A 12922-nucleotide genomic window follows, 5' to 3' on the forward strand; every position below is an offset into this window, starting at 1 on the left:
CATGGGTTTTGCCTTTCTGGTTCGACCCTGCAAGCGTCCAGTCTCGAGAGCGACACGCCATTGCAGGCGAGCACGATGAGCAATCAGCCCAAGAGCGTCCATCAATTGGCTGCCGCCTGCGTATCTCTGCACTTCAGCCGCTTGCTCGACGCCATGCTATGCGACGACAGGAATGCCGCGGATTGCCGGGACGAGCTGAGGGAGACGGAAGTGTCATTGAAAAAGATACCCCAATTTCACCCCCGGCGATTCCACCCAGCGCTGGCCGCTGACACTCCGTCGTCCCGGTTGTTGACCGCTGCGTGTGTGAGGTTGCTTCTGAGATTTGCAAAAATGGTAAGCTGCCCAAACTTTTGGGTGTGTGCATGCACTGATCGCTCCGTGGAGGGGTCCACCCAGGATCCCTGTTCGTCCTGTCGATCGGCGGGGTGTCATGTGGGTCTACAGCTGGCACCAAAAGCCAATAGGCGGATCAGCCCGGCGAGCAACCGAGGAAGGGTGCGGCCCGAGCTTGGCGCAGATCGCTGGGCATTGGAGCCAATTCGGACGAACCAACCCCCAAAAAGACCACTTCCAATTTGCAACCAAAATCTCCAGGCTCCGAGGAGACATACAGCACAGAGGCTCATCGGTCCATCACTGCATCGGTATTCCCACAACAACCTAGACAAGCTGAGCGGACGCGGGATGCTGTGCATGTAGCCGTGAAACATCAAGGGCAAGAGCGCAGTAACTATCTTCCAGATCAACACCAAGCCTTGTGTCTTTGGCCGGGGCTGTTGAGCAGTATATATCTGGTCCCTCAATCCCGTGCGCAAGACCGCTGCTTTCAGCGGTCCTTTCTCTTTGGGTCAGAAAGTCCACCCAGCCCCACGAACACCAACACACCCTCTGTGAACCCCAGCACCGAAACCCCGAAAGTTCATGTGTGCCAGGGCCCGGATCCGCGGACTCGTCCACCATTGGCCCACCGGCTTAACCCAGAAACCCAGATCCTCACTTGGCGGAACCGGAGCCGTCGCCTCCTGGGGTGAACCCTCGGGATGTTCCAGCCCCAACCAAGCTTCTTGGTACCCTCGGGAGTCGGGAGCCGGGAACGCGACGGGACGTTCCCCACGCCCCACGAAAAAAAAAAAAAAAAACACTGACGAGCATGAAAAGGAAGTTCTCTTCCGATCAGGACGAACAAGACGCCACGGTAAAATGCTATTCCTGGATCCTCCCCCCTTTTCCTTCATCGCCGTGGGGCAAAACGCAGGATGATATCAACACGACGGTCAGAGTAGGATTTGGGCGCATCACTTCGCTGCTGAACCGAACCAGTCTCGCAGCTCCGAACTCGTCACACGCAAACCCCGAAAATGATGAAAATCTTGACGCCCTGAGTGGATCAATCCACCCTGTCGGCCAGCTTCTTGGGCCTGCCGCTGTTACCGCCGCCGAGGGCCCAAGTGGGCCTGGCTTTCCGCTTTGGTCTGGCGTGCACCGCCGGAGGCCAGCTGAGGGCCGGGGGCCGGCATCGACCCGGCGCTGATAGGCTCACCAGAGTCACGACTCACCACCATGCCTCGGGAGCCCACGTCCCGGCATGCCGGCGAGCAAGCAAACATGCGGGCCTCTGCGGCCCTCATGCTGCGTGCGTTTGCGGTACGTGCGTTTCCTGCCCTTTCTTTGCCAAACGTGGGCTGGCAAAAGTTCTGGATCAACAATGGATCAAATGGATCAATTGCTCCGACATTCTGTGCCATGCTCCTGGCTTGTGATAGGACAGGGGCTCGACTGGGCTTGCGAGGGGGGGACGTGGCTGATCCGAAGTCGAAACTTTGCATCTATTGGGCGAGGATCGACAATGTCGCAGAACAGATGGAACAAAGCAGTCATCAGGAACGACATCATGGAGCGGGGGTGTCAACCTCGGGGCGACGGGCAACGGGCGGGAAACCGGAAGGGGGCCTGCAGAGCCCAGGCAGCGTGTTTCTTCCTTCGGCGCGCACGGATAACGATCAAAAGGCATGCCGAGCCCAACATCCCCACGGTCCGATGAATTGGGAAGTCGTTGGATGACGACAGGTCGTTCATGTCTTCCATCGCAGCCAAAAAAAGGACGGAAATTCTCACCCGTCTTTACGAGATCTGAGAAAGGATCCAAAAGACTTCTGGGACTTGCCACAGCGTGAACACAATGGACCCGACACATCTCAATCCGTTGGCCCAAGACGGGCATGCCCGGCCCGAGGCACCCCGCGACTCGCACGAAGAATTCCTCTCGTCCCATCTGCCGTCGCGTCCCGCGTCGCCGGGGCCGGGGCCCGAAGGCCAAACCCGCTCGCATCACCGCAAGCCGCGGAAGATTGTGCTGTGCTTCGACGGCACCGGCAACAAGTTCCATGGCGATGACAGCGACAGCAACATCCTCAAGATCTTTCGTATGCTAGACCGAACGGCCAGTGATCAATGTACGTGCCCCACTCCGCACACGATGTTCTGTGTTGGCTTTGCCCGAGATTCCCAATGCTGACGGACGAGGACAGACCACTACTATCAACGTAAGTCAACTTGCATGAAGCAGCGTCGTCGTAAAACATAGCAATCTAACATCACCAGCCGGCATCGGCACGTATGTCGTGTCCACTAGCCTCACGCACACGGGCACCGTCGCCCGGGTCAAGTCCTGGTACATGAAGGCCAAGGACTCGGCCGTGGGCTCATCGTTTGATCAGCATGTGGTCGGCGGGTACCGGTTCCTGATGCGCTTCTACAACCCCGGTGATGAAATCTACATCTTCGGCTTCTCTCGCGGCGCCTACATCGCGCGCTTCCTGGCCGAGATGCTGGACTACGTTGGACTGCTGTCGCACGGCAATGAGGAGATGGTCGTGTTCGCGTGGAAGGCCTTCTCTAGTTGGCAGAGTCGCCAAGGCAACACAACACCGGAGGGTGTGCAGAAAAAGAAGGAGATGTACACCTTTATGAAGGGCTTCCGCGAGACCTTCTCGCGACCCGTCCGGCGCATCCGCTTCCTCGGTCTGTTCGACACGGTCAACAGCGTGCCGCGCTTCGAGACAGCCTGGATGCAACGCAGCAAGTTCCCCTACACGGCACGGACGTCGGCCAAGGTTGTCCGCCACGCCGTCAGCATCGACGAGCGCCGCGCCAAGTTCCGCCAGGACCTCATGTACCAGAACAACCACCGCAAGAAGGAGGCTGCGCGGGAGCACAACGCCGTGATGGAGAAGCTGCACGAAGTCCACCAAAAGTACCGTCGGCGGGCCAGCCTGGGGGATGCGTCGTCCCAGTCTCACCGCGATAAAGGCCGCGGCCGCAAATCCAAGCTCAACATCCCCGACGACCCGGCACCGTACCGCGCGCGCTCACACTCGGCCGCCCGCTCCCGTCGTACTCCCGTGGTCTCGGACGAGAAATCCGAATTCTCCATCGCGCCGCACCCACACGGCGAGGAGTTCGACTCCGACTCGATCATCGAGTCCGAGGATGAGGGCGAGCAGGATCTGGACGAGATTTGGTTCGCCGGCGGCCACGCCGACATTGGCGGCGGCTGGGAAATGCTCCCGGAGTCCAAGTCGGCCAGCCACGTGCCGCTGGTGTGGATGATCCACGAGGCCATGAAAGCCGGCCTCAACTTTGACCTCGACAAGGTGCGCGATCTCGGCTGCATTGACGCCCTCCACGACGAGCGCGACCCGGTAGCAGCAACCGCGCAAGCAGAAAACATAGCCGCACCATCAGCAAGCGCCCCCGCGGCCGAGCAACGCCCGATCCCCAACATCATGGTCCGCAGCCCAAGCACCAGCACGCCCAAGCTGTTCCAACGCGCGCGGTTCGGCAGGCAGAACACCAACGGAGAAGAACCCGCGAGTCCCAGCGCCGGTGCTCCAGCAACCGCGATAACTACTACCAGTAGCAGCAGCAGCACTAGCAGCAGTTCCGATGCGACAAACCCGCCGTCCTTCCGCGAGATGATGCACAAGGCTCACACAGCGCTGATCCACGACTCGCTCGAGTTTGGCGGCGGCCTTAGCTGGTCGGCCGTCGCGGCCTGGAAGGTCATGGAGTACGTTCCCCTCCCCTGTTTCTCTTCTCCTTTTTTTCCCTATCCCATCCCCCTTGCTATGTACCTATGTATGCTAACAGCCTCAGATACCTCCCCTTCCGCCGCATGGACCTCCAATCCGACGGCTCCTGGAAGCCCATCCGCTGGCCCCTCCCCTGCGGCGAGGTCCGCGACATCCCGCCCAACGCGCGCATCCACGGCAGCGTGATCCGCCGCATGGAGATGGACCCGTCATACCGGCCGGGCAACCTGATTGTGGGTGGTGGAGGCCGCGGTGTGCGCCGGGCACCGGAACACAAGGGGATTGGGGAGTGGGTGTGTGTGGAGCGGGAAGGGTGTCCGATTGGGGAGGTGTGGATGCGGAAGGATGTTGTGGAGGGGACGGCGGCGGATGGGAATGGGAATGGGAATGGGAATGGGCATGGGCATGGGCATGTGCAGCAGAATGGGGTGGGTGAGAAGTAACTAACGAGGCGGTGAGAGGGTGTACACTATTGGAGGTGTGTGTGGGTGGGGAGTGGTGAACACGATTGCGATGTGGTACATGCGGAAAGTTTCTTGTTGTCTTGTGTTTTTCTTCTTTCTTTTTTTCGGGTTTTTTACCCATTTTTGGGGTTTCCCACTTTTTCCCTGTCAATACGGTTCCTTCAGGTGTCCGGGTACGGTACCGTACACAATCTCGATACCCCTCAGCCCCTCCAAAACACCCCAGTCCATATTTCATGTATTAAGACGATCAGTATGGTTACAGTCACACAAGCAACAAAATTGGATCAGATTCTTTGGATCACGACTCGATTGGATGAACTGAATTTCTGAGTAAAGAGATCGAAAAATGAGCGGAGATTTCCGTTAACTAGTCCAATACACACTACCTAGCTTTTGTTATCTACATACCTAATGATCCTATGCCCTCTCCATTTCCTCATCACGCTGCGTACCGGCCATGGCCATGTGATTCTGCCCGCCGATGGCCTCACCGCATTCGGGACAGCGGGCAATTTCCATGGGCATGCCGCACTCGCCGATGGCGAACTGGTAATTACGGTTAGCTAAGAAATGTAGGATGGACAACCAAAGGAAAAGGAGTAGAAATACCGAAAACGATAGGAAATCGAGGAAATATATAAATATAAAAACATTATCGAGTGCATGGTAAATTAGACAAAGTGAATGGAAATAAGAAGGGAAGGAAATGAAAACGGAGCTGAGGCGAGTAGTTAAGGAAAATGGTCATGAAAAAAACAAAAAACAAAACAAACCCCAAGATTAAACATAAAAGTGTCACACACAATTCAATAAAAGGGGGTGACAAAAACCAAAGAAAGAAACACTCAACGAAAATAATAACTCACCGGATGCCCATTAACACAAGTATACCACCTCCCAGAATGCGTCGCAAACCCCCCAGGTCCTTCCACCATCGCCCGCTTGATCGCCGCAATCTCCGCCGGCGACACCGCCTCATACCACGGCCCATTCCGGCGCAACAACAGCAGCTTCTGCATTTCCTCCACTTCCTCCCGGTACCGATCTCCTAGCGAGGCGGCTGGGTGGGTGTCACAGAGGGTCAGGGCGTGGGTGAGGAGGGTGAGGGCTTTTTCTGTGGGGGGTTGTGATTCTTTTTCGCTGTCTTTGTCCTTGGGTTGTTGCTGTTGCTGTTGCTGCTGTCCCCGTGGGTGGATTCCAGGACGCTGACCACCCACTTCACCGTCCACTTTACCTTCCTCACCATTGTTACGATCCTTTGCCTGCTCCCCATTCACCCCCAAAACCCGCGTCGTATACCACCCCCCCCACTGTGCCACCCGCGCAAACGACAACACAGCCGGCACCACCAATCTCGGCAACGAAGCCGCACCAGCCTGCTCAATCAGCTGCTCGCACTGGTGCAAGAAGTCGGCGCACTGTTGCGGGAGAAGCGGGAACTGTTGTTTTACTGCAGCAGCGTGGGATTGTCCGGGACGTTTGGAGGAAGGAGTGGTGGTTGTAGTAGTGGTGGCTTCGCTGCTGAGGCTGGTGAAGATGTCGCGGAGGATGGCTTCGGAGGCGCGTAGGGCGAGGTGCTGGGCGTGGAGGGTTATTTGCTGGTTGTAGACTGGTTGTGGGATGGGGGGTTGGTTGTTGTCGGTATTAGGGCTGAGGGTAGTGTCGGAGGTAGGAGAGAGCGTGAGGGTTTGGAAGCGGCGTTGGAGAGGGTGGTCTCGCTGGGAGGTGACGATAGCATCAAAAAGTTTCTTAGTAGGCTGGTGCTCAGCTTTCATGTCGAAGCGGAGCTGGGTGGCTTCCCGGCGGAGCGCCTTGGCCGTGTCGTAGCGTTGGGTGCTTCGCCACGCGAGGAGCGACGTGTGTTGCGACGCCTTGGCCAGTGTTTCCTCCATTGCGGTCACGCGCTTGCCGAGGTCGGCGAGTTTGGCCAGGCCGGCTACAAGAAACCGCTTGGAGGTTTCGTCTAGCACGGCCTGGTTGACGACGCGGTTGTATCGGCGCGTGGCGAATTGACGGATTGGTACGCGGCAGTCGGGACAGGCTGGGATGGCGGTCAGTTCGCCGGAGGGTTCTTTCAGCGTTGTGTATTTTCCAGCGTGGTCGGTCGTGTAGACCGATCCCAGGCCTAACATTCCGTCCAGCGTCTCGCCAGTGAAGAAATGCCCACACCCGAGAACAGCCACGGGTGTCTCGTCGAGATCGACTTGGGCGTAGGCTTTGAACTCGAGCAGATCGACGCGGGCGTCACCGTGCGTACCGCATACCTGGCACAAGTCCCGGCTCGGACAGTCTTCGCCACAGAAGCCGGGACACTGGTGGCCACAGGGGAGAACGCGGGGACAGCGCTTGTCGCAGGGCAGTCGGTTGCACGGCGCGGCGCAGGGGAGGGTACACGCTCCTTGGTGCTCGCAGGACCACGAGCACGGCTCGATGCAGGGGGAGCAGGGCTTCTGACAGGGCTGTTGACAGCGGGAGTGGGGACAGCGGACCTGATTGTTATCATGTCGTGTCAGTAACAATGCAGAAATAGGGGTAAGGGGTAAGGGGTAAGGGGTAAGTAAACAATGGGCATCAAGTAAACAAAAGGGGTAAACACACCTCACACCGCTGCGGACACACCCCACATTCCCCCCCCTCATGACACATCCTCCGACACCGATGATTACACCCTCCAAACGGCCGGTCACACACCCTCTTGCACTGCTCATGGCCCCCCTCAGCCCGCGAACACCGCCCACAAGACCCCTGACACGCATGTCCACACGCTAACATCTTCCCCTCACACTTGACGGGGCACACAAACCCCTCCCGCTTCTTGATAATACCAGCAAGAAAACCCTTCTCACCGTCGACATGCTCTTTATCAGCGTCATCAACATCCACCCAACACTCCACCTTAACCCCATGCCCGCACCTGGGCACCGTCTTCTCAACCACCACCTCACACTTCACCGTCTCCAACTCCCCCGGCACCGTCACCCTCCAACACGCCAACCCCTCTTTCACATGCCCACACCCCGGCAACTTCACCCCCTCAACAACGACCTGACATAGCCCACAACCCTCTCCACAAAGCCTCGAACAAGCATGCGCACACGTCTCCCTTATCCGCGGACACGGCTGCAGACAGACGACCGCCGCATGCAACACGTCAGCATGGCAGGGGGACGGACAGCTGTGTCCGCAGGGCTCGAGGCGTCGGTCGCAGGGACGAGTGCAGCCGCCCGCGGGGGAGTGGAGGGTGAAGCAGGCGGGGGTCGTTGCTATCACATTCACGGCTGAGGGGGGGTTATCACCAGGGTTAGGGTTCCCCTGACCAGCATAGGAAGACTTCGGAGAGGCAGTATGCCGCGGACAAACCAACGCGATCCCCCTTCCCACAGCCCCCCGGTCGCGCAACTGACCCAATACATCAGCCCACATCGGCACGTGGGAATAGGTAGTCGCGTTGCCGATGAGGTATAACCCGTGCTGGGCCCGACTGAGCAAGACGTTGATGCGGTTCGGGGAGCGGAGGAAACCGACTTTGTGGTGCGGGTTGCTGCGGACTAGGGAGACGACGATGACGCGGGCTTCTTCGCCTTGGAAGTTGTCTACTGTTGCGAGGCGGAGGGCGTGGGAGAGGGATTGGGTTGAGGTTGGGGGTTTTGTTTCGTAGGTTTCTTCGGTCTGCAAGAAACCGTCCTGGGCCAGGGCGTCCTGGTCACGGTCGCTGAGGACGACTGCAAAGTCGCGGTTGAGTGCGGCCCGCAGCTTTTGGAGTTGGCCTGTGTAAGGGGTTAGGAGGGCGATGTCGCTGCTTTTGTAGGTGCCCTGGCGCACGAGGTGGTGAACTAGGGCTTTGGCCATGTCTACCTCCCACGGGTTGCTGTGTGAGCCTGTTTTGGTGTCATTTTCGTTGCCCTTCTCTTCCTCCGGGTGCTCGTGGTCCAGCCAGAAGAGGGTGTCCCGGAGACCGACAACGGGCGGTAGGTTTAGGACGGACGGGTGGTCCTCTAGAGCCGGGTACACACTGCGAATCAGCCGGGCAATCTCGGGCCGCATGCGCCGCTGGACATGCAGTTGGGCCACGGGAAGGGGGTCCAGACCGGGCTCGCCCTCGGCCCGGCGCTCAAACTGGCTGCGGTCGAGTTGGTGGGCGCGTCCGGCGGTTGTCTCGAGGCTGAACTGGAGGTAGTTCTGGATTTGGGGTCGCAGCTGGCGGTGGTCGCCGATTTGGATGAGATGTTCGACGCCTGGCATGAGTGCGGACAGCAGATGTGGCTCCATCACTTCGGCGGCCTCCTCGCAGACGACGACTTTGATGCCCACGCGGCAGAGCATGTTGATGTGGCGGGCTAGGCCGGTGGTGGTGACCCCCACGACATCGGCTTGAAGCAGTGTGCGGCGGGCTACGTCGTCGTGCACGGCGTTGATTTCGCTGCGGTGGTCTTGGGCGCGGTCGACGAACTCGGCTATGCGCTCGGTCTGGTGGTGTACGAGCTGGCGGACCCAGTAGTCGGTTACTGTCCGCCGTTCTTGCGGGGAGAGACAGTTGATGTCCTCCTTGGCGAGCCGGGACAGCCGCTCGCCTTCGTCGTCGTCATGGTTGTCAACAGGCGCCCCCTTTGTAACCCCTCCTAGCCAAACCTGCAAGGGGTCACCCCCGACACGTTCAAACCCGTCCTCATCCACCCCTTCCATCGACTCAAACTGGTCAGCCACCGCCGGGTAGCGACGCCGTAGAAACGACTTCAGCGTCCTCCAGTCGATCCGTCGCTTGCGAACCTGGTGTAGCGGGCCGAGGCTCTTGCCTGCAGACTCGTTGCATCCCTTCAGTTCCTCAAAGTTCTCGCCTAGGCTCCGGCTCTCAACAGAGGTCTTGGCCGCGTTGCGGTTGACCACGCGCAGGTTCAAACCATCGAGATCGGCGCATTTGCTCTGGCCGCCGATGCGGATGATCTTTTTGATGCCGACGTCCTGCAGGTGTTTGAGGAATTGGTCTAGGGCGTGGTTGGTGTAGCAGCTGTCAGACCGTTAGCGCATTTCTGCAAATGAACCCGAAAGAACCCCTCGAAAAAGCCAAAAAAGAAAAAGGAAAAGAAAAGAGAAGACAGAAACAGAGAAAAGCTTACATGACAAGCAATGGCCCTAGATCCGCCTCGGACTTATGATCCAGCAGCACCTGTGCCAATTTCACACCCACATACGACTTACCCGTGCCCGGCGGCCCCTGAATCAACGCATACTCCCTCGTGAGAGCCGCAACAAGAGCAGAAGCCTGACCCTTGTCCAGTCCCGTAGCGTCCTCCAGCTCGCTCAGATCCACTCCCCCGTCCGGCATTGCCGGGTCAACCCTCATCTCAGCCTTACCCGGCTGCGTGATACTCTTCAGCCGAAAGTGAAACCCGTCCTTTCTCGCGTACATAGGCGGTGATATCACCGTCCCATCTCCGGTATCTCTCCCTTCATTTTCATCTTCTTCATACTCAGCCGGCAAAATCCACCTCTGAAAAGCCAACCCCCCATCCCTCATCATCCGCTGCAAGTTCCGCAACACCGGCACAAACGTGTCCGGTATCAACCCCGGCAATTCCACCACCACGCCCTCCAGCTTTTGCACATACAACCGCGTCAGCATTGCCGCATTCTCGCGTGTTTCTGCTGCCAGCCGTACGCTGACTGACGGATTATGATGCTGCCCTGGTACGAGGGAACTCTTGTCCCGGCCAGCCGTGTCGTCGTCGTCGTCGTCGTTCGTGTTTTTCCTCGTCACAACCAGCAGAATAAACGCCTTGTCGTCATCGGCACTGGTCTGAGACCCCGAGATAAAACACAGCAGTCCGCCCTGTTCCAGCCGCGACGACGCGTTCCACCACTGTCGCTGCTCAGCTGCCGTAGTGAGTTTCCGGAGAGCGGGCGGTCGGGAAAACGACAGCGAGGCCTCGAGACTGGCGTTGTCGACGAACAGGTGTCCGATCGAGGCGTTGGTGTAGACGTGGGCTCGGACCTGGCCCTGGTCTTGAACTAGTTTCTGTAATGCGATGGGCAGAGCCCGAGACGGCCGCCAGGATGACGATGCCGATGACGAGGAAGGAATGGAAGAAGACAAAAGAGAGGAAGCGAAGATCGACCCTACGAGATCCTTCAGCGGGCCGAAGATGTCGTGTCGTAGCAGTCGGAAGGCCGAGTCGAGATGTCGCTGGACTGGGTCGGTGGCGAGAAAGTGCGGCTGTGTGAGGTCTGTCGTGGGGAGGAACTCGACTGCCGGGCCGGTGTAGGTGATTTCGCCGAGCGTGGGGAAGATCTGGATGCGCGTGATGTCGGCGAAGTCGTTGTCGTGGTGTCCGCCGGGGATGGCGGCTGCGAAGGGGAAGGTTGAGCGGGTGGTACTGTGATGGGAAGTGATGATTCCTGGAGTCAGGTTCATGCCCGGGCCGGTCAGACTCCGTCGTGCAGCACCCATCATCCGCCGGATCATCTCAACCCTCGCCGAGATCGCATCCAGTTCTCCCGCTGCCGTCAACTCACCCTCCCCCAAATCCGCCACCAGTCTCACCACATTGCCCTTGATGCCCTCCACCAACCCCCCCAAGGCCTCATTCCCCAATACCCCCCGCTCCCTCCGCAACATCTCATACAGCCCCTCCACCATTAACCGCAACAACCCCCTCGACGACTCCGGTGCCCCCAAACACCGCTCCCCAACCAACTCATTCACCCTCCCAAAAAGCACCAACCCCTGATCCCCCTCCACGCCCGCGATGCGCCGGTACACAGCACCCACAAACCCGTCCACCGACAAACTCCTCACCAGCGACGGGTGCGTAACCACCCGTAACATCGCTGCCACCAGATTCACCACCACCTCCTCCTTGTCCTCCCCCTCCCCCATATCGCTATTAACAACAATTTCCACACACCTCTGCACAAACCCCAACCCATCCACCCCCCGTCCACCATCCCTCTCTCTCGAGTTAAAACTACCCCCCAAATCCCTCGCCACATCCTGCTGCCCCTCCCTCCCCGGTCCATCCAAAACCTTCCCCGCCAACCTCCACGTCTCCTCCAACTCCTCCCTCAAAAACCCTCCAGACCAGCTCGACATTCTTCTCGTGCCACTGTCGCGCACCCCCCTCCGAAAATCAACATACGCCTCCCTACTAGCCTGTGCTTCCGCCCGCGATTGCCCCCCGCTTTCTTCAAGCGTACGCTCAATATCCGCTTCGTCATGTGAGAAGCGGCAGGTTGAGCCGTGGGTGCAGTGGGAGGTGAGGAAGAATTTGCAGATGCCTCTTGGCGGTTGGGCGCGCGAGGGTCGGGAGGACGAGTCTCGGGTTGATGGTGCTCTGGATGATGAGGCTCTGTTGCCACGCCTGTTGTTGTTGTTGTTGTTGTTGTTGTTGTTGTTGGGGGTGAAGGCTTGGAGGCCGCGTCGTCCGCCGCGGCCGTTGTGCATTGTGGGTGGTGTTTGTTGGGTTTCGGTGAGAAGAAGATGGAAGATCAAGACAGGTGCAGAGAACGAAAGGGAAATATCAATTGAAAGGTTAGATATGTAGAACAAAAGACTTGAAGCAGCACCTAATTACGCGCTGATGTCTCCAGTCTGCTCTGGCTCCGAACTGCACCAAATCGTTGACAACAAAAAAGAAGAAAATCGCGAACCGAGCCTCGACAGAGCTGATACAATTATACCCCCATTCCAAACACCATCAACCAACCCGTTTGCCCACACAACTCGGCCTATCGTCATTACCACACCACCAACACACCTACGCAACACCATTGGTCCACGGCTATCTGCTTCCCGCCTCCCGCTCCCCAATCCTGAATCCAATTCCAGACTCGATCCCAATTCCCACCCGGCCTCCCCTTCCACTTCCGGGCATGGGGCTGACAAACCAACCCGTTTGCTGACCCGAATCACCGTCTGCCCCTCATCCAAACTCAAAACCAAGAGGAAAAGCCAGACCCAAAACCAACCCTTACGCAGTAGGCCTCACATACAACACGGCACCCTGCAGACAGATCCACTCCGTTATTGGTGGGGACTCGCGTTGAGGACGGAGAGAGGCCGACAGCGAGCGGGGGATGGTGGCAATTCTTCCATGTGTTGCGTTTGTTGGTGGTGTGTCTAGGGTGGGGGGCGTGGGACTGTTGTGTTCTTGGTAATTATTCGATTCTTCGTATCTGTACATCTGTCCCGTGCTCAAGTCATACGTTTGTCTCTAAGCTCCCGTGCTTTTGTTAGATCCTTGGATAAAACGGAACAGAACCGAGACAACAGCCGGGAAACTAAGGATCGATGTGATGTTTTTGAGTTAGCAAACTGGCTTAGTAGCTATTATTATTATCCGTATTAAAGATGCTAGTCTATCGTCC

General features: G+C 58.2%; 2 protein-coding genes across 2 annotated transcripts; one reads left to right on the plus strand and one right to left on the minus strand.

Annotated features, from left to right (window-relative positions):
- Positions 1–2182: 2182 nt before the first annotated feature.
- Positions 2183–4537, plus strand: C8A04DRAFT_13695 (uncharacterized protein; the record flags this gene model as incomplete). Its single annotated transcript, XM_062777817.1, has 5 exons — positions 2183–2456; positions 2532–2546; positions 2605–3838; positions 3884–4072; positions 4159–4537. 5 exons carry the CDS (start codon positions 2183–2185, stop codon positions 4535–4537), a joined length of 2091 nt encoding a protein of 696 aa, XP_062635288.1.
- A 441-nt stretch (positions 4538–4978) lies between these two features.
- Positions 4979–11999, minus strand: C8A04DRAFT_13673 (uncharacterized protein; the record flags this gene model as incomplete). The annotated part of the gene is made up of 8 exons (XM_062777807.1): positions 4979–5107; positions 5428–5724; positions 5791–7050; positions 7160–7366; positions 7415–7824; positions 7879–9078; positions 9205–9566; positions 9676–11999. The coding sequence occupies 8 exons, from the start codon at positions 11997–11999 to the stop codon at positions 4979–4981; spliced, it is 6189 nt and encodes a 2062-aa protein (XP_062635289.1).
- Between the last annotated feature and the right edge of the window lie 923 nt (positions 12000–12922).

This window comes from Dichotomopilus funicola (genome assembly GCF_033296635.1).
Source record: "Dichotomopilus funicola strain CBS 141.50 unplaced genomic scaffold C8A04scaffold_51, whole genome shotgun sequence".
NCBI classification, from domain to species: Eukaryota; Fungi; Ascomycota; class Sordariomycetes; order Sordariales; family Chaetomiaceae; genus Dichotomopilus; species Dichotomopilus funicola.